The sequence below is a fragment of the Felis catus genome, chromosome F2, assembly GCF_018350175.1.
Source record: "Felis catus isolate Fca126 chromosome F2, F.catus_Fca126_mat1.0, whole genome shotgun sequence".
Taxonomy (NCBI): Eukaryota; Metazoa; Chordata; class Mammalia; order Carnivora; family Felidae; genus Felis; species Felis catus.
The window spans coordinates 54,366,300-54,388,362 of record NC_058385.1 but is presented as its reverse complement, the minus strand read 5'-3'; the positions used below and the strand labels follow the sequence as shown (position 1 = coordinate 54,388,362).

Below are 22,063 nucleotides of genomic sequence, written 5' to 3'. Positions count from 1 at the left end.
ACAGACCTGGAGTTCCAGATAAAGGTGTGATGCTCTTTATTGTTGGGGTTCTGAAACTTTTTGCCTGTAAAATAATACTGTCAATAAGCTAGTATCTCTGCTCCTTACATTATTTACATTTAAACAATATCCATAATATGACTTTACAAAATATATCTTTTTACATATAAGAAAATAGGGTTTAGAATATTATTCTGATTATTCAAGATCTTTTCCTTAGCCACTAAAAATCTTCTTTCATTTCAAAATGTTTTTAGCTTGGAATTTTCACATTCAATCATCCTTCGTTATCAGTGTAAGTCAAACCCTAGTAATAAGGTTCCCTGGTAACAACTTTTAGGAATTTGGTGAAATAAAATTACAGAAAGCCTCCTTTTATTTAAGCCAATGGAGAAAAAATAACAAAGCATATTTCATAAACAGAAGCAAAACCTGGCAAAAGTCCATCAAAGTTAAGCTTTAGTAACTAAACTAATGATAACTTTCTAGAGTAATGCAGGTATAATTCTTAAGAATTGTGACAAACATGATTGGAATTGGGAGAGAGCAGAAGTCCAGGGAGCCCACAAGGGTGATGGAAACTCTAATACTTTTGATAGACACACATAATTTTTAAAAATATATGGATTATCCTTAGAAGAAATGTATTATTGTAAATAACTCTATATAGGGTAATTACATTTTGCATGACTTCTATGGTACGTGCAGTTATATTTCATCTCTTTACATTAGAAATTATAAAGAAAGGAAAAATAGGCTATTTAAAATGAAGATGAATCCAATGACAATAAGAAAAGGAAAATCAAACTAAGAGTAGAAATGGAGAAAGAGAAAAAACAGTATGAGTGAGGAAACAATTTAAAGTTTAAAAGTTTAATTCAATAGTAAAAATAAAGAGGGAAACAAATAAATGATAAAAGAGATTCCACTACTATAGAAGATAATTAAACCTGAGTGAAGTTATCCTTAGCTACCTGCTAGTATATTTTTTAAATGTGGAAAAGATAACAATCTTTAAAATTAAAAAATAAAAGCCCAGTTCTGCAAGAAAGCAAGCACGAGATCGATTATCCGTTAAGCTAAAGAGGAGATCCCATGTACATTGAAGGTGCATGCCCAGCTGTCAAGGCGACCTCTGCAGGTATTACTTTCTGTAACAGGAACCCCATCCACACTGACTCTCACGGTGTAGGAACCTTCTGGCATTGCTCTGCAAAGCAAATGAAGAACATATAAGGAATGCAATGACCCTTTTATTTCATGTATACCATCAATAAAAAATACTGCCCCAGACTACAAGTCATTTTTGAAAACAAAGTGTCAAAAATTCTAATTGACGCACAGCTAAATTCCATTCTATATTATTAGAATTCCATTCTATATTATGGAGAGAGGTCCATCCTGAACTCTGTACTGCAGATTCTAGCATCATGGACCTCAGGCAAATGCTTATTCTAAGTGCACTGGTGCGTACTGAGGAGGAAAACAAATGTATTAACAAATGTAAGAATAATAACTTGAAACGCTATCATTGTCACCTTGGTACAGTTATGCTATGATTTGCTTTTTAAAAAGTTTGATCAAATTTCTAAGAAAGTTTTTGCTGCTGAAAAATAGCCAACAAGCTCAATGTAGATGAAATCCTCTAGAATACATGCTACCTGTCTTATTAGTAAAAGTTGCCATTTATAATGATTAATTTTTTCCTCTAAGTTGCTAATAACAAACATCATTTTGGGCTGATAGTAAAGAACTTGAAATGTCACTCTACAAAATGATCATCTTTAATCTTAATGATTACATCAAGACTTTGAACAAAATTGATTAAATCAGACAGGAAAGCATAATTTTGATATTTTGAGGAGCATCATTATGATTTAATAGTAGCCATTTATCTTCTAAAAGGGATCAACAATGATAAGATAATAGCTATAATAACCTGGGAGAATATTTAGAATATATTTTATTGTGCCAATATGTGGAAAGAGCATTACAACTCAATACAATAAAGTTATAAAATAGTCTAAACTACATGAAATAAAGACAGCTGATCATCAGAAAATATTATTAATATCCAGATTATATAAAAAACTATATAAAACTAATATGTATATGAAAAAGATATTCTTATTAAAGGTAGTATAAAACATACCTAGTATAGCATGTAATTTGAGTTGAATGACTTGAATCCTTTTCTACATCACAAGAAAATGATTGGAAAGAGGAAACTAATTGCACACTGTTTCCCAACTCAGCGTTATCAACTCCATAGTTAAACTGGTTTGCTTGAGCAAAACCTGGAAAGGTAAAAACACTGAATTACTATTTAAATTTTTTTTCAACGTTTTTTATTTATTTTTGGGACAGAGAGAGACAGAGCATGAACGGGGGAGGGGCAGAGAGAGAGGGAGACACAGAATCGGAAACAGGCTCCAGGCTCTGAGCCATCAGCCCAGAGCCCGACGCGGGGCTCGAACTCACGGACCGCAAGATCGTGACCTGGCTGAAGTCGGACGCTTAACCGACTGCGTCACCCAGGCGCCCCAAAACACTGAATTATTATTAATGGAATTCTGTTTTCAAAGATCTAAGAATTGTCATTCAGTACTGAATCATCAATAAATAATAAGGAATAGTACTAAAGTAAGCAGTTAACCTATTTTGTATTTATCCCAATGATAATAATCCTCCTTGGAAGCATAAAAAATTGCTTTCAATTCATTTCTCCACAAAAGTAATGCTTGAGAATGTATTATTTGTTAGGCATGGAATTAAATAGCTTAGATTCCAGTGGTAGGGTGTGCAAGGCTGGAGAAAACAGACGTGCACCAATTGCTATATCTGCTGGGGATAACTGCTATGAAACCAAGCAGGCCTGGTGGGGTAGGAAGAGTAGATGAGGCGAACACTATTTTATAAGGGATGGAATCTTAACTTTGAGTTCCTAAAAAGCAAAATCTGAGGTGAGAACTTGCAAGCAAATGGTTTATTCAAGTGATGACCCCTTTGGGACAAAAGAATAAAACCTGAAGAAAGAAAACCTGAGCCAAAAGCACAGCTGGGGTTCAATCTTGCTGGAAACTTCCAAGGAAACTACAGACTACCTCTCGGAATCAAAGAATCAATGGCAATAAACATCACTTCATCAAATCCTGTCGCATTAGTTGAGAGTTCTCCCTAGGGGAAAAGGGTTTTTCCTGCACTTTCGGGCTGCACATATGTCCACATGCCATATGGATTCCAATGTCCCAAGTCATTGCATCAGTGAAGCCCTGGGACAATAGACAAAGACATGCTATGGGCACAGAAGGCAAGAGCTACAAGCATAGACTTTGTCAAAGTATATGAGGGACTATTTGCCATAGCTGTGGCTAGCATTAGAGGTGAGAACAAGAGGATGTGAAGCTGAGTGTAAAAGACACCTCTTACAGTCAACTCTTCACAACATATAGACATGCTTATGCCCCACATTTTAAGTACAATCCATTTTCAAGCCAAGAGCTCTGCTAAAGATTTAATACCAGAAAGTTAGTGGGGCAAGATACAGGCCACACTAACACAATGGTTCCTGAGGCTATAATGAATATTCACCATACCCATTTTATTTTTTTTACCACACATAGATTTCCTTACCCTTAACCAGTACTTCAACTAATGGAGTGACACTATCCTTCATACTGAGGGTCTGAGCCCTTAATTGCCTTGCCCTTGTTAGGCTATGGTTACCACAATCGTCTATTCACAGTTATCACTGGACACAGAAGCCAAGAGATACTCCATTAATACCCTGAATTCCAGACATATTCCTCCCTATCTCCATTAGGGAAAGCAACCCTACCTCTCCATGATCATCAGTACTGATTATCTCTAGTAGTCTGCTAATTATGTTTGATGAATTCAAACAGATCAAGTAGTAGTGGTAGTTTCAGTTCAGTGGAAGCCATACAGGGATCCCTGGCAAAAGCATTCTCTAGGGGTGCCTGGATGGCTCAGTCAGTTAAGTGTCCAACTATGGCTTAAGTCATGATCTCACAGTTCGTAAATTTGAGCCCCTCATTGGGCTCTCTGCTTTCAGCATGGAGCTCACTTCAAATCTTCTGTTTCCCTCTCTCCCTGTCCCTACCCCACCAGCTCATGTGCACACACTCTCTCTCTCTGAAAAAAAGAAAAAAAGAAAAAAAGAAAGAAAGAAAAAGCATTCTATAATCCAGCAGAATCTAAAACTGTAGGGACAGAAAGCACAGATTCAGTTTCCAGATCACTGGAAGCAATACTAACAGAGAGTAACCATTTTTTTCCAGCTCCAAGTGTTCTGTCTCTTGGGAAACAGCAGCATGTATCTGCCATGGCTCCATGCATATGGCATATGATGGAGGCTAGCATCTCATCCCACAGAACGTTGTTTCCTAGCTGGGATCTTTTATAGACCCCTTTTATAGCTGACTTATCTGTTATAGACCATTCCATCATTCTACTAGGCCACATCTTTCAGGGTAACACAGGTTTTGTGGTCATGTGCCAATAATTACAACTTTTTCACTATAAAATGTTTTCTTTGTTATGAGGCACTATTCTGTGGAATTTCATGGCAATAACTCAGACTCTGGAAGCTCTAAGATGGAACTGGCAGAGGCACTGTGGATAGAGAAGGCAAAATCTATATCCGAAGTGTCTGTTCCTGCAATAATGATCTTTGCTCTTTCCATGAAAGAAGGGGAGTAATGCAATCAACTTGTGACTAAATAGGTGGTGGACTTCTTGAGGGATGGACCCTATTGAGGGCTTAGTATTGGTCTCTGCTACTGGCAGGTCAGGTATTCAGCAACTGCAGTGAGCAGCTTAGCCTCGGGAAAAGGGAGTCCATGGTATTGGCCCATGGCCTTCACCTCATGGCCCCTCTGTTCATGGGCCCATTGCACAAGCACTGAGGTGGACAAAGAGAGAAGTTCCTGAATGAGTCACTCCATCAACGTGGTTGCTCTGTTTCCTCTGTGGGGGATCCTCTCTTGCAGGAATTAACTTGAGACATACAGATCTGCATACTTTGTGCTCATACCATGAGCCCCTTCACGTGCCTGTTTCCAAGACCTTCTTGTTTCTGATTTCAAACCCTGTTTCTGGGATATAGGAGGCATGTGACATAAATGGTCAAGAAAGCTTTTTGGAAGGAGTAAGCCAGGAGACTATCTATGGTGTGTGCATTTTAGATAGAGGGAACATGATGTTCAGGGTTCTCTACTGGGAACATGTTTCTGGATTCAAGAATTAGCAAGCACGGTTGGAGAAGTATGTGTGAGAAGAGTGGTAGGACATGGGACCAGAAGTTGAGGCATTTAGATTATTTTTATGAGTGAGAAAGCACTAGAGGCTTCATAGAAGAGGAGGGGCATGATGTGACTTACATTTTCTAAGATTCACTAGCTTCTAAGATTCACTAGCTTCTATTCTGAGAATATAGATGAGGGGCAGCAGTGAAGATGCTATTTCAGTGATCAATGGATAAATAATTGGCATGGGGTCAAGAGAATATTGGAGGACAATCAGTGAAGAGAAACTTATACCTTTCGGGGGTGTTTTACTGTACACAGAAGCAGAGACGTGGGTGGTAGCCAGAAGGGGGTTGCGGGGCAAGAGGAAACTTGATGATTTTGCTCTTGCTTTTTTTTAGGTTGGTGAAATAACAGTATGCTTGCATGCTAATGGGTGTGATTCAATAGAACCAGAGAAATGGATGATGTGAAACAGAGTAGAAAATTATTTTTTAATTGATGAAAATTATTTTAAACTTACTATAAATATATGAAAATTCCAGAATAGATCTGGAAGTAGTTAAATATCCATTAAGTAATTTTATGCCACAGATAAGTATTTTATATAGTTGGAATAACATTCAATTTTGAAAATAACCCAAGAAATAATATCTTTGGTTAAGATTAATTGGATAATGTTCTATTGATTAAATCCTATAATTAAATATTCTTCTAATAAAAATGTTTAAAAGATACTTAGTATTCTAACATGCAGAGTGAATATATGAATTTGTTAATGTTATAATATTTTCTGGAATAAAATTAAGTTAGTAAATGAGCAGTAGTTGACCACTTCAAAATCTAAAATTCCTAAATTCTTAGTTTTAAAAAGTATGTGCGTTTTTAAATGTTATTTTTTTCTAAATATCACAAGTGCTTAACATTAAAACAGCACTATTGCCAAATTGATGACTGATATTTTTTAATTATGAATTTTTTTCCTTTGCATACATGTCATTAATGTAAATTTATAAGTTACCTGAATTTCAGAACCTAATCCCTACATAGCATATTGTCCCACAGTACCATAATAAACTTAAAATCTGCAAGCCATGAAAAATATTAAACCCAAAGATGTAGATTTAACTCTAAATCCTGTGTATATATTACTAATGTTAGAAAAAATCAATATTAAGTACTTGCTTTAAATTGTCAGTAGTTTTGCAGCTTGTTTCAGAAAACAATCACTACTACCACAAGTGCTCACAATTAACAACCTTTAATAGTTGAAGTGGCTGAATTGGGGTTGACAGATATCTGTGGCGTGACTTCTTTTTAAAGTATTGAACACTTTCGGTGTTCTAAAAAGTCCGTGAGAAAACATGAATATTGCCTTGTCTAAGGTAGGACTGGAAGTAGGACTACACTGTGCTAGAGGTTCATCAAATGCCAAAGCCCCAAAGCCCCAGCTCTGGTAAAGCTACATGTTAGACGATAGTGCTTTTATTTTTATTTATTTTTTTTTTTAAGTTTATTTATTTGGAGAGAGAGAGAGAGAGAACAAGCAGGATAAGGGCAGACAGAGAAAAGAGAATTCCAAGCACGCTTCACAATGTCAGCACAGAGCCCGATGCGTGGCTCAAACCCACGAACAGTGAAATCATGACCCGAGCTGAGATCAAGAGTTGGGGTTTAACCTACTGAGCCACCCAGCTGCCCCAGGAGATAGTGCTTTTAAAGGAACCCTGACATCCTGGGTAAAATCCCAACTCCACATGTCCTTGTTGTATGACTTTGGGCATTAGAATTTTAGACATAAACTCTCTCATTCTTAAGTCTCCTCATCAGAAAAATGAACATAATAACACACTTATTAGATTGTAGGAAGACTAACCAAGGATTGTATATATTGCTTAGCTTGGTGCTTGGCTCACATGTTAAGAGCTCAGATGATATTTGCTCTTATTATTGGTCACAAAAATCCTGAAGTTTAAGTTCAGTATTAATATTCCTTTTTATAAATAACACAAAACTAATAAGTGGGTGGTTAGGATTCGAATCTAATTGTAGATGTCAACCTGGCACACATGATATTGGGAGAAAAATAACATTAAAAATGTTCATTACAAAGCTATTACCCATTACCATACATAACTTCCTCCAGACTCTATGTTCTTAGCTCTTCTCCTGTCCTTTAAACATAGAAAACATAAGCAGAACTCAACAACGGGGAAGGATTTCAATAAATACTGCTTTCTTCCTCTAAGCATAAACCGTAAACAAACAGAACTTATCCAACATAGGCTAAAGTTCAAATATAAGTATCAATTTAACATGTAAAAGATATCTGCATTGAATCTGAAGCTTTGATTCTAGGATGGCAGTTACTGCTAAAATGGAATTTTGAAAAGATACATGAAAACAGAGGAAAGCTAGCTACTTGAAAACGTGTTCTTTCCTTTTGCCAGCTAATGCTTATCTTTGGAGTTCCTGTTGAGTTTGAAATACACAGAAGGGCTGCTGGAAACTAACTAAAGCATGGAAAGTTTTACTAGTGGTGTGGTTCAGGATGTGATGCATGTATTTATTTTCCTATTAGGCACATGCCACATAATTGATATGGTAACACAGATCTGTTCATAAGCATTCTTAAGGCAAATACAATTGTAAAAAATAAAACCAACAAAAGAAGATATTGTTTGTTTGGTTTTTTTGCTTAGGAGTTGTTTTAATGTCATCTATATACTTAATGTCACATATATATTTAATGTCATATATGTCATACACAAATTTTATACAGTATTTATGTCACATATATAGACATATCTCCCAGGAGTAAAATCTATGGGAAAGCATAGGCCAAATCTGTAAGATTTGAAAATATCCTCATAAATTCTACTTAAAAAAACAACTATAGAAATATTTCTAATGTTTTAGCTAACTCCAAAGAGTTAAAAAGAATCCCCTCTAGAAAGAATTTCAATATAAAGGTATAATTCTAAAAAATAATTGAGTATGAAGAAGATACCTCTGGAAGTACTCCAAAGCACAAAGATTACAGGAAGGGTTGGGTGTACCCTGGAAACAGAAAACGTTGAAGCTTCAGATGGAAATTCCTGGCACGTTGATGTATTTTTTTCTTTTGCAGAAAAACTGGAGATAAGACTTGCCAGGCACACAAACCTGGTTCTCCTGATAGCAGCCTGTGCTGCTATCATGGAAAATGTCAGTGTTGTTAAGGCCAGTCGTCGTTTTGCACAATGCAGGCTGTTTGGGTTTCTCTAGTTAAAAACAAAGCAGAGTTGAAAGCATATAAACCTACTCCAAAGTTGTAACATTCAAAACGATGAGAAGGAAAGGTGCAGTGTGATGAAGGATGATTCCTAAAGAATGGAACCAAACCTATAACATAAATGCAAAAATAAAATAGCTCTAGTTTACAGAACAGATAGTATCTATGGGTACCTTAGATACATCATCCTTTTCAATATTTACAACAGCCCCAACAGGTAGGAATTAATATCCCACGTTACTGATGAGGAAGCTGAGGCTTAGAGGAGTAACCGGCCCCAGTCACACAGTGGGAAGGGGCAGAGATGGAACAAAAGCCAGTCAGACTGGACCAAAAAGTCCCTGTGTTTTCATAACATTATAAAAACTATATAATTCAATACTTCGGTTAGACAAAAATATATGTAATAGGGAAATCTCTAGAAAAAAAAGCCAAAAGTAAAATACTACTCCTTCCATCTTACTTAAGAGAAATATTAAAAAAAGACATTTGAGAAATACAAGGTATGAATATAAAGTAACAAGGCCAAGAAAGTTAGAAACACTCCAGAACTAATCAAAACGATAACACTCCTCATTAAAGTAGGCCTCCTAGACAGAGACACAATTATTTCCATGATCATGCCATTGCTCAAGACACTTTTACTTAGGGGTTTTTAAGCACCAGACTTCAGCTCAGGTCATGATCTCGTGGTTCGTGGGTTCAAGCCCCACGTTGGGCTCTGTGCTGACAGCTCAGAGCCTGGAGCCTGCTTCGGATTCTGTCTCCCTGTCTCTCTGCCCCTCCCCCACTAGCACTCTGTCTCACTCTCTCTCTCTTTCACAAATGAATAAACATTTCAAAAATATTTAAAACACTTTTACTTAGGTCACATAATTGTAAAATTATATCTTTGGCTCCTGAAGCCTAGCCTTTAGAACAAAGTAATGCAGCAGCAAATTTCTGCCTGCAATGGTGAATATGATATGTGGAAATAGCTGTAAGTCACGTAGATACACCAAAATATTAACGGTAGACCTTTCTAGATGGTGGAATTTCAGGAACTCACTTTCTAAGTCGAACATTTCTATAACATTTAATTTTCTCATCATGACTTTTACAAAAATATTTATATAGTCATATGGGACCAACATTTAGGTAATCATCTAGCAGTGACAATTCCATTTAGAAAGTGTTCTTGTGTGATTAATAAATTAGGTCTGCATGCAATTCTAAACATGAAATATGGGTTAGAGAGCACTGATGGAGTATGTGTACGTAGTTCTTCAAAAAAGTTTGTTCAAGTAGCACATTCACTTAGCTTTGGAAGTCTGGTATGTTTTGTAAATTCATTACATTGCTCTATACACATTCTGTATATATCATGGGCCCTGAAAACCTATATAAAACAGTATTTAGACTCAGCCTCTGAGAAGGACATATGCTAACACATTTTTAGTCACCTGCAGTACGTGGGTAAAGTAAGAAGAGGGAAGACAAATCAAGGTGGGGATGCAGGTATCTGCAACTCAAATAGGATTTCACTATCCCATGATCCTCTATCTCTAGCAAGAGCATCCAGCAATTGAGACAGATGGGAAAACTAGAAATTCACCATGACACGAGTGACACACAATACACTGTGACTCAGAAAGTCCATGTAAGAGCAAAGGTTACAGCTAAATTCATAAAGATGTTCTTCCAAAACACCTTAAGAATAGAATGTTTTGTTTTGTATTTATAACTAAGGGCCATCTGGGTCTACGTACTTAATCTCAAAGAATGGTTTTTAGATCAGAAAAGTTTAGGTCTCAAGGCAGAAAGAAATAGTTGAGTGGTGTTCTGTTCTGTTTTATTTTGTTGTGTTTTGCTTTGCTTTAGTCTGGGCATTTCTTTATGGCTTTGAAAACTCTGTTAAGAACCAAATAGCTTTCAAGCACATCTTAACAGCAATTTACAATACAAGGAAACTCCGGATAAAGCCTCTTTTAAATTAGTCTTCAGCAAATACATTGGCTTTAGGTGTTTAGCTCTAAACAACAACAGTCAAACGTTAGTCCAAAATATATTCTTCACAATTTAGAGGCATAAACCATTTTAAATATGTCATTGAGAGATCGAATTCTGCAGAAATGTTACTTAGAAGTATCAAAAGACATTTCAGTATGTATGACAGAATAATTAAATGTGTTGCTCTGTCCATTCTAACTCCCAAAGGTTCTCATTTGTCTTTTTATTTTAAAGACTAAATAATAGTTTTTTGTATTTTCAAAAATGCTTTTCTTTCCTATCCTTCAAAAATCCATGAACAGAATATTACTATTATTTAGAATGCAAAGGCCTTAGGACTAAAAGAACCATATATTTAATCTTAGGAACAGTTGTTCATTAAAGAAGTTCACTGATTGCCTACTATATTTCCATCCATGACCAGGCAAGGAGAAAGTGATACATAACCCATACTTTGATGAAGTATATGAAAAGGACTGGGTGGCAGGAGAAGCCATCCAAAGTTTTGCTTTTAATTGCCTTTCTGCCTTCATTAACATTCTAGTTATCCATCACAGCCTCTTATTAAACATTCTACTTCCCAAGCCCTCCAAATGTTATATTTGATAAAGATAAATTAAATGTTATTAGACCCATGAAGAACAACGCAAATAACTGCCAAGGTGGATTCAAGATTTTCCTTTTGGGGGCACCTGGGTGGCTCAGTCAGCTGAGCGTCCAACTTTTGCTCAGGTAGCGATCTCACCATTCCTGAGTTGGAGCCCCACATTGGGCTCTCTGCTGTCAGTGCGGAGCCTGCTTTGGATCCTCTGTTCCCCTCTCTCTCTCTGCCCTTCCCCTGCTCATGCTCACTTTCTCAAAATTGAATAAACATTTAAAAAAATGTTCCTTTCAGTTCAGTCATTATAATCCAGATCTTGGAAGTTAAATTAAGCAAGTGATTATAGTATGAATTCAGATGATCAGGATGGTAGAGATTGTTGGGGATTTTGTTAGTTGTCAAAGGGGTAGAGTTAATATTCTGGCCAAATGGAGAAACAACTCTTATGGATTTTTTTTTTAACCACAGATCTCTAAATGTGATATAGTCTTTAAAATGCTTCAACCTTGGCCAAAAAAAAAAAAAAAGAAAAAGAAAAAGAAAAAAAGAGGCAACCTTACCTTCTCCTTTGATAGTCAGCCTTGTCGCTCCATTTATGCTGCCATATTTAGGTATTATTTCTGTGACTTTGGGAATAATTTTGGAGCCACCTGAAAGATATTACAGTGCAGAAGTAAAAGCATCAAGTACTCATTTCAAGCATCAAATGGTACCACATATTACAATGTTAACAGAAAAACATCATGAAGATACAGGACTGAAAGTAAATACACCCATATTCTATTTGTGGCTCTACTACTAACCAATGATTTGACAGAAACTAAGTCATTAACTTAATACCCATTGGCTTTATGCAAAGTACTATCTTAGGTGCCACAAAGAGTGGGAATAATACATGATCATTCTCATCACTCTTACCTATCATATTACAAAAGATTTATTCCAACCCTTAATTTCATGTAGTGCTCACTAACTACAGTTCCATAACTACAGTTAGCAGCCCACACAGCAGCAGACAATGCTGCAGAAATAATACTGTGGAGAAAAGGGTTGTTCGTTATAAGAGCACAGAAGTGCAAAGCTGGGTCAATTGAAAGAATAGTCCAGGTACAAAAGGTAATGATATGTCTTAAGAAGAAATTGTTTTCTGTGACAGAGTAAGACTTTAGGGAGGATAATTTCTGGGATCTTTTCAGCCTCCTGATGATAGTAAGTTCTTACTCTAATGGTCCCTAACTCATTCAATGAATGGTGTAAGGTTCCTGGGGATATACAAATGTATTGACAGTCCCAACTTTCCAAAAGTTAGGATAGACAGCACAGAGTGACAGCACACAGAAGACAGCACAGGGGCCATGGGTGACTAAGAAGGGGCACTTCATCCACACTGCTTGGGTCATACTGGCTTCTTGAAAGAAGGGGCACCCCGGCTGCATCTTGCAGGGCCAATGTAAATAGCTGGCCTGGACCAAGTTTGGGAAAGATAAAGAGGTCTAGAAACAGGGAGGGGCCTCTGCATACACAAGGGTGAGTGGACTGCTTCTTTGGAGAACTGGAAGTATGCTTTAAAACAACTCAAAGATACACATTGGCTACAAGAGTTCGTTTTCTGCTTAAACTATACAAATCTGGTACTTATAAGATTCAGTAACAATTCTCAAAGTGGGTGGAAAAATTTAAATGGAGACCAAAAAGAAAGGCCACACAAATTACTGTTTAAAATGGATATATGAGAAAAGGTTAAAGAAATTATAATCGTATAGTCCATTCCTGCATGCAAAAAGTTTAGTATGGACTTCAGATGTGTCTGTAATTTAGGTCTGACTTTGCCAAGAGCTCCAAGACTGATCCTGCTTCAGGCACATTTATAACTCCCACCAGCTCACAGCCAAGAGTAGGAAACTCCAGTAAGGACTCTGAACCCTATCTCCAAGACCGTGCTGCTCCTCACCTATCTCAGGTTCATCCTCCCGTTATCTTCACGGACAACTCCAATTTCTTATCTTATCATCTCTTCCAACTCTCTCCTGGGTATTACTTTGAAGGCACAGGGCAGCTGCCCCTGAAAGTGACTGACACCAGTCACAGAGATCCATTCCTGTCCTAAGCTGGTGGGGGGGGGGGGGGCACTGCTCTCCATACCTTGGGGGAAAGGGACCCAAAAAGGGTGAGAAGAGAGAGGACTCAGACTGTGTCCCCCATCCCCACCTCCAGCCAAGTTTCAGTGTCTTTTTCAATGGAGTCACTTGGGGGTAGGGGCTGTGAGGTTTCATAATTCACGCAGGAACTCTTAAGACTTCAGAGCAATCCCTCTTCTCTTCTGTCTCTGTCTCTCTGTTAGGCCTGCCCTGCAGGTCCCAGGTCCGCAGGATCGCCATGCAGCTGCACTCGCAGCCTTGGCGCAGGGCTGGTGGCAGGCAGTCCCGCCTCTCCCACGCCACCCCTGGGATCAGGGGTTGCGTCTGCACGGACCGTGCCCGGGATGAGTTACCTGTGCGGGGGTCCGCGGCGCACAAGAGCAGTCCCCAGAGGCCCCAGGTTCCCAAGAGCCACAGGTGTCCCATCGCCGCGCCAGCCCCGCAGAGTCCGCGCGCGCCGCTCACTCGCAGCTGCAGCCAGTGTCTGGCTCGGGTCCGGGCGGAGACGCGCTCGCGCGCCACGCTCTTCCCACGCACGCAGGCGAACTCAGCCACCCGAGGCCCGCCCCGCCCCCGGCCGTCCCGCCGCACCTCTGGGATTTGCACGCAGATACACTCCCCTGCGCGGGAGAACTGATCCCGCCCCGACCGGTCTGTGGTGATCAGACCTCCACAGGCAAACCTGGGTGCTGACGTCTGAAGGCTGTCCCCATGAGTGTAATGACTCCACTTCATCTGGCAACAGAGATCAATGGGCAAGTTTTCCATGAATCCTACCCCACTCCCCACCCCCCTTCAATTCTAGGCCTACACACTTTCATTTGCCAGTCTGCTTTAATTATTATCACCAGGTGGGCCTAAAAGTCCACCTAATGCACAAACCCCACACGTTTTTTTCCTCTTCACATTCATATAAATTAGTGCTGATCCTTTAATTGACAATCATACTAATATGTATCGATTTCTCTTCATGTCCCAAACACCATGCCCAGTGCTTTAGAGACTTCAACTCACAATAATCCCCAAAGGACTCTTACGATTACTATTAATGACAATTACTATTGTTATCCCCATTGTTCCAAGCTGTGGACTGAGGCACCAAACTTTGAGTGACTTGCCCAAGGCCACGTAGCTAAGTGCAGTGAGGACCCAAGCAGTGACTCCAGAGCCAATGCACTTAACCCCTCCACTGCCCCCCAGTTTAGCACACCTCTAGTGAGGGTTTGCAATGCCTAGGACATACTCATCCTAAAAATTATTCATTATCTATCTGAAATTCACATTTAACTCAGTATCCTGTGTTTACTAAACCTGACTACTCTAGCTGGGAGGGAAGAGAGAAGAAATAGAAGCCAGAACTCTAAAATATGAAAAATAATAATATTAGTCCCTTGCTCTTCAAGAGTTTATACCTATCTCATCGGGGGTTGAATGTTTTTGTTGTGGTTAGATCCGGTTAATTACATTCATCTCATAATGTTCTGCAAACTGACTCCCCATGTCACCATCCCACAGAAACTAGTGCCTGCAAGGTACCACTGCCTCTGGGAACTCTTTGTAGCATGTGACACTGGTAACATCTTTCTTGAAATTCCATTCCTCTGAAGAGTCTTGGGTTTCTTCCTACCTCTCCAGTCATTTCCATCTTCTATTTTTCTCTTACTTCTTCTTCCTGAAAATTGATGTTTCTGCAGGTTTTACTCACCCTTCCTTCCCTTCTCCATCTGGAAGTTGGTCAATTAGCAGAAAATCAGCTCATTGAGTGCCAATTTGCTGATTAATTATTTACCAAACTTACTAAATTTGAAGACTGCAATGTCATATAGCAATAGTTACCAGCTTTATCAAGAATTGCTTAGCAGCATTTTCAAAAATACTTACTTTAAATTATTAGCTGTGAAATGTGTAGAAGTGTATATATATTTCAATATCAAAAACCAAAATAAAATGTACTGTGGGAATAAAAGTTGGAATTGCTTGGTTAATTTTGATTTCTTTCTGCTGCTTTTAAATTAGAATTAGATTAAGTTAACCTAAGTTAAACTTTAGATGATTTCATTAAAAAGTAATTTAAACAATTTAATTCAAAATTTTTATTTTTTTTCAGATGCCTCTGAATTTATAAATTAAAAAAGAGTACGAGGAATAGGTGAAATAATACTAAAATATTTTAAGTGGTTTTAGTATTAAAAAGGTAGTAAATGTCATTCAAAAGTGTTAACAAATAAATCAGAAGTTAATGAAAAACTTTGTCCCATATCCTATACTAGAACAGTTTATAACCAGGAACCATTGAAATAGGCAGACTTTTCTATAGAAAGTCCTCCTATAGAAGGAATCCATATTGTTTATAACAAGGAGGAAAACTGTTCTATGTTTTGGATATCAATAAAGTGAATAGGGAAAAGTGCATATATGTATGAAACAAGTATATATAAATATAAAATACACATATCCATATATAATTCACAACCCAGTTGTGAGACTCAAAAATGTGTGTATAATTTTTCTATATATTTCACCATCAGTAACCAAAATCAATTTGTTCAAGCTGCTAATTATTTATGTTAAATTGCATTCATTTGGTAAATTTGGCATATTGGTCATTTAGCAAATTGATCATTTGGCTAATTTGTTTTAGGAAAATTGATATTTCAACAAAAAGCCTGATTTTCTGCCACATAATGCCTAAATTTCTTGAAAAGCCAAGCACTGTAATTTGCATATATAGATTTTATACTCAACTCTTGATGAATAAATGAGCATCTTTAACATTTCTCACTTTAAAAGTGCCTATTTATGGGGTACCTGCCTGGCTCAGTCAGTAGAGCATGTGACTCTTGATCACAGGGTTGTGAGTTCAAGCCCCATGTTGGCTGTGGAACCTACTTAAAATAAAAATAAATAAATAAATAAAAGTTCTTATTTAGATGATAAATCAATGTCTTGCAAAAGATCTCACCAGTGATTTTTTTTAAGTTTATTTATTTATTTTGAGATAGAGGGAGGAAGGGCAGAAAGAGAGGTAGAGAGAGAATCCCAAGCAGGTTCCACACGTCCAGCATGAAGCCATACACAGGACTGGAACCCACGAACTGTGAGATCATGACCTGAGCTGAAATCAAGAGTCAGACGCTCAGCCAACTGAGCCACCCAGGCGCCCCTCACCAGTGATACTTTTATCTTAAAATATTAATATAAGTGGATAGGATAATGTGACAATAAATAATTACAACTAGATGAAAATTTATGTAATGAAAAGTCAACTTAGAACCAGAAAAAATGACTATGTAGTTTCCATAACTAATAATTTAAATTGTATTTATCTTTAGAATACTTAAACCTTTGTAATACAGATTCATCATGGACCATTGACAGGGGAAGGTGACTTCTGATCACTAAATCCCATGCTTCTTTTTTAAGTAAAAAAAAATTCCAGCTCTAAGAAAGCCCCACTAATAGGCCAGCATCATGGGCATATGACTCGTGCAGTCTCATAGGTCCCATGCATTTAATCCATGCTGTCACCATTGTGAAGTCCTAAGTAATTTTGGAATGAGGGAATCCTCATTTTCATTTTGCCTGGTCCTACCTGCCTTGATGGTGAAAAAGAGACAGATTATAAACTTGTTTATCCTTCAATTTGAAAGCAGTGAGAAAGTATAGGGAGTTAGTAAGAACTCTTGCAGAGCTACAAGGAATAAAGGGTTCACTATGAATTCACCTTACTTGGAAAATGAGCTGTGTGTGAGAGCCTGACTTTGAATATAGAACTAATTATGAGAGATGAACAAAATGAGGTACCTACAAAAATAGGGTGGTTCTCTTAGTATGCTGTCAACAAATATTCAGTATTGTAGGCAGTAGGAATAGGGCACTAGTTTTGTTTTGTTTTTAAGCTCTGTCTTCACATAACTTGCATTCTTAATGGAGATAGCCAATAGACAAGATAAGTGAGTAAAATATATAGTATGTTAGAAAGTGATACATGCTGGAGAGAGAAAAATAAGGAGGGAAGTATATCACATGTGTATTGCGGGCAGGGGGGTGGATTGAGTATGATGAAGTTTTAAATAGAAGGACCAGGAAATTGTCACAGAGAAGGTGAATTTAGAGTAAAGATCTGAAGGTCTAAAGGGAATTTGCTTAGCCATGTGGACATCTGGAAGAAGAGCATTCCAGTCATTTTAGAACAAATGCAATGCCATGAGGAGGGAGTGTGTTTTGATGTGTAAGGAACAGGGAAGTCAAAGTATATAAGATATGAAGACCAAGAAGTAATGGGAGGTGGGGCAGATCATGCAGGATCATGTATTTGACTCTGAGTTAGATGGGAACCCCCTGTAGAATACTGAGCTAAAATATGACATGATTTAACTTATGTTTTCAAAGAAACACTCAGATACTATTTAGTTGCACTAGGGCAAGAGCAGATGCATCAATTCAGAGATGGGACATCAATTCAGAGATGCAAATTCAGAATGCAAATAATCCAGGCGAGAATAATGGTATCTTGGAAAAGGATGGTAACAGTGTTGGTAGTGAAAAGTGGTCAGGTTGTGGGTATATTTGAGAACCGAGTCGATAGGATTTGCTGACAGGGAATATGTAGGGTAAGAGAAAAAAGGAGGGGCAAACATGACTTCAAGGTTTGGTCCGCAACATCTAGAAGTATGGAGGTCATTAAGAGGTGGTGAAGAATGTAGGAAGAGTATATTTGAAGAGTGTATCAAGAGCTCACCTCTGTAAATATCAAGTTTAAGATCTATTAGATTTCCAAGTGAGATGTAAAATAGGCAGTTTGGTTTTTGAATCTGAAGCTCAGGGAAAACTTCAGGTTGGAAATATTAATCTGATAAACATGAGCATGTATTTTAAAAATAATGAGGCCGAATGTGATCATCTAGTGAATGGAATATAGATGAAAAGATCTAAAGACAGAGCCTTGGGAAACTCCAATATTGAGTAGTAGGAAAGATGAGGAAAAACAAGCAAAACTGACTGAGAAAGGGTGGTCCAAAAAATGGCAGAGACATCAGGCAAGAGTATTGCCTGGGAAGCCATGTGGAGAAGTATTCAAGGAGGAAGAAGTAATGGCTATCAATTACCCTGGGATTTAACAATGTGGAGCTTATTGGAAACTCTAAGAACAGTTATAGTAAAATGGCAGGAGTGAAATCCTGATTGGAGCAGATTCCTGAAAAAATAGGGCTACTTGGGGACCATCTTAGACTCTATCCACCACAAGATAGAAGAGTTGGAGAGTCAAAAGGTCAGCAGAAAATACTCCCTGCAGGCAGCCAATCAGACTAGTGGTCATAGCAGTCTTGAATTAAAGTGAAATCAACAAGAATGGTGTCTTTTCTCCAGTTACTTGGAGGTGTGCATGTGCAGGCATGAGAGTAGGCAATTTGGGAAAGCTAGTAGTATTACTCACTTATCTTTAAGGCACTTGCCGGCACTAGGTGACACTGTTGGCAGCATTCTCTAATAAAAAGTCAGGAAACTAGAAAAATGTAAAGGGGTAAAGAGACTAAAACCTAGGCAAGCATGTGGGTTTTATTTTGTTTTTTAATGCCTTGAGAATTTTGTTTCTGTTGTTTGAAGTAGACAGTTCTTATGTGGGAAGCACTATCTTTTCTCCCTTTTAAACATCATCCCAATTTCTCCTTTGTGGAATAATCTCTTTCCCAGTTAAATGTAGTCTGGTGACCCAAGGTGTGTATATGTGTGGTGGGGGGAACCCAGAGTATCAGATTCTCCTTGGAGCTTGAACCTTGGGCAGAGGAGCCTTGAGAGAGTAAATGCTGGAATTCATTCATTGCCTCAGAGGTGCCCTGACTGGTCTGTTCACACAGGACTGTTCTGAGGTTCCTTCCTCCAAGGCTTAGAAAGTGGCTTGGTACAGGGGTGCCTGGGTGGCTCAGTCCCTTGGGAGTCTGACTTTGGCTCAGGTCATGATCTCCTGATTCGTGGGTTTGGGTCTCACGTTGGGCTCTGTGCTGACAGCTCAGAGCCTGGAGCTGCTTCGGATTCTGTGTTTCCCTCTCTCTCCGCTCCTCTCCTGCTCACACTCTGTCTCTCTCTCAAAAGTGAATAAACATTAATAATTTAATGAACATTAAAAAAAAAAGAAAGAAAGTGGCTTGGTTCCTACCTGTTTCCATGTTTTGATTTGTCAGGTTTCCTGTGACAATATGGAGCTTCCATTATTTTTTATATAAATTTCCTTTTGCTTAAGTTTTCCAGTTAGTTACTTTTGTTTGCAACCCCCCCCCCTCCAAATTCTAATTAAGAAAACATTTTTATTAGTAAATCATACTTTTGTGTCAAGGGCAAAGCCCTGGAAAATGATACAGGCCAATTTGAAAAATGCCTCACTGGGTATAATATTTAATAAGGTGAAGGTGAAGGACCAGTGGGGCAGTGTTCTCAGAGGGCTGAGTCATTTGGCAATTCTTATTTTCCCAAAACCTTATATAGGAGATTTAAATATGGAAACTGTATTGACCCCAATTTTTTTTAGACACAATGTTATTAAGCCTCCCTTCCCCAAATAGCTATCTACGCGCTAGGATAATCCTAGTTGAGAAGACATTTCCTAGACAGAACTGAGAACAAATCAACATCTTATATGCCCTTGGCAAATGGTAATAACCATTTGTTATTTGTTTTGAAGCAAACAAAAAGCTTTCAATCTTGACTTTATATTTTGAAACACTCCACAGTATTTCCTGGCCAAGTATTGCTTATAATTAGCAATTTGTATTACTTTGAAAGTAGATTAACTATATAATGGTCATATTCAGTTCATCAAAAAAGTATTTATTGTGCACTTACTATTTGCCCAGCATTCTGTTAGGTGTATTAAACTCCAATAAACTCAAATAAAATATTGTTTTAATTTATATTTTCACTAAGAAGCATATATATATATATATATATTCATGCATTTATTCAACAAATATTTATTAAGGATGCTTGATCATCAAAAATAGTTCTAGGTAATAGAAATGTGTCAATGAGGAAGACATACAAAGTCCTTGCCCTCATGGAGCTTACAGTCAAGTAAGAAAGTTTCAATTGAGGTAACATCTAGAGCAATTATCTTAAATAAGGAACAAACATAGAATGAGTAAGAACTGGAAAGATCTAAGAGGTCCAATTTCATTCTTTTGCATGTGGTTATCCAGTTTTCCCAACACCATTTATTGAAGAAATCATTCTTTCCCCATTGAGTAGTCTTGATTCCCTCTTCCAATATTAGTTGACTGCATATTCATTGGTTTATTTCAGGGGTCTCTGTTCCATTGATCTATGTGTCTGTTTTCATGCCATTACCATACTGTTTTTTGATTACTATAACTTTGTAATATAGTTTGAAATCAGAAAGTGTGATGTTTCCAACTCTGTTAATTCTCAAGATTGCTTTTGGCTATTTGGGGTCTTCTGTAGTTTATACAAATTGTAAGATTGCTTTTTCTAGTTCTGTGAAAAATGCTTTTGGGATTTTGATAGGGATTGCTTTGAATACCTAAAGATGTCATCCTAAAGATGACTTTAGGTAGTATGTACATTTTAACAATATTAATTCTTGCAGTTTATGAGACCAAAACAAAATTCCATTTGTTTGTGTCTTCAGTTTCTTTAATCAATGTCTTATAATTTTCAGTGTACAGATCTTTCACCTCCTTGGCTAAATTTATTCTTAGGTATTTTATTGTCTTTGTAGCCATTGTAAATGGGATTATTTTCTTTATTACTCTTTAAGATATTTCATTATTTGTTTACAGAAATGTAACTGATTTGTATATGTTGATTTTGTTCCTAAACTTTACTGAATCTGCTTATTAGTTCTAATAGGCTTTTTTTTTTGGTGGAATATTTAGGGTTTTCTATATATAACATCTTGTCATCTGCAAATAGTGACAGCTTTATTTCTTCCTTTCTGATTTTGATGCCTTTTTTTCTTCTTTTTCTTGCTCAATTGCTCTGGCTCGGACTTCTAGTACTATGTTGTTGTTGTTGTTTTGAGTTTATTCATTTATTTTGAGAGAGAGAGAGAGAGAGAGAGAGAGCACATGCATGCATATGAGTGGGGGAAGGGCAGAGAGAGAGGGAGTAATAGAAAATCCCAAACAGGCTCTATGCTGTCAGCACAGAGCCCGACATGGGGCTCAGTCTCTCTAATGGTGAGATCATGACCTAAGCTGAAACCAAGAGTTGGATCCTTAACCAACTGAGCCATCCTGGTGCCGCCTAGTACTATGTTGAATAGGAATGGTGAGAGTGGGATCCTTGTCTTGTTCCTGATTTTTGATGGAAATTGTAATAATATGAAGAGATGACCGTGTTAACTAATCTTATTGTGGTAATCAATTTGTGATATATACATATATCAAATTATCATGTTGTACACCTTAAACTAACACAATGTTATATGTTCATCATATCTCAATAAAATTAGGAAACATTTTTATCAAATGCCATGATGCAATGACACATAAATAACAGTGCCTATGGCCACATTTTTAAGTGATGGCTTGGATTTTATTTCTATTTCCCTCTTCTCTCCCTTTCAAAATAATGGCAAATAAGGATAAACTAAAAACAAATAAACAAACAAATAAATAACTGGGAAGGAACAAAAAGCCAGTGCAACTGGAGATAGCAAATGAGGGGGAAGGAAGCATGAGGTAAGTTTGGAAAGCGATATGAGGGCAAGATAAAGTAGGCTTTTAAAACCCAAGGAAGCAGTTGTTCAAGTTTTAAACCTTGATTTATGTTTCAGAAA

The 22,063-nt window shown here is 37.6% G+C and overlaps 1 protein-coding gene across 5 annotated transcripts in view; it reads right to left on the bottom strand.

The window, feature by feature from the left end:
- PKHD1L1 (PKHD1 like 1) overlaps positions 1-13,890 on the bottom strand; it is a 158,118-nt gene extending 144,228 nt beyond the window's left edge. For 2 of the 5 annotated variants that reach the window (XM_045049585.1, XM_023248273.2), the window contains exons 1-5: positions 13,623-13,890; positions 11,692-11,781; positions 2,153-2,297; positions 1,102-1,210; positions 7-64 (exon numbers count right to left, since the gene is read on the bottom strand). In XM_045049585.1, coding sequence (XP_044905520.1) covers positions 7-64; positions 1,102-1,210; positions 2,153-2,297; positions 11,692-11,781; positions 13,623-13,695 — 475 coding nt within the window. In that variant the 5' untranslated portion in view covers positions 13,696-13,890. Of the gene's footprint in view, positions 1-6; positions 65-1,101; positions 1,211-2,152; positions 2,298-8,277; positions 9,255-11,691; positions 11,782-13,622 lie in introns of those variants that run through there. The other 3 variants (XM_045049586.1, XM_045049583.1, XM_045049584.1) reach the window with 3 other exon arrangements.
- Between the last annotated feature and the right edge of the window lie 8,173 nt (positions 13,891-22,063).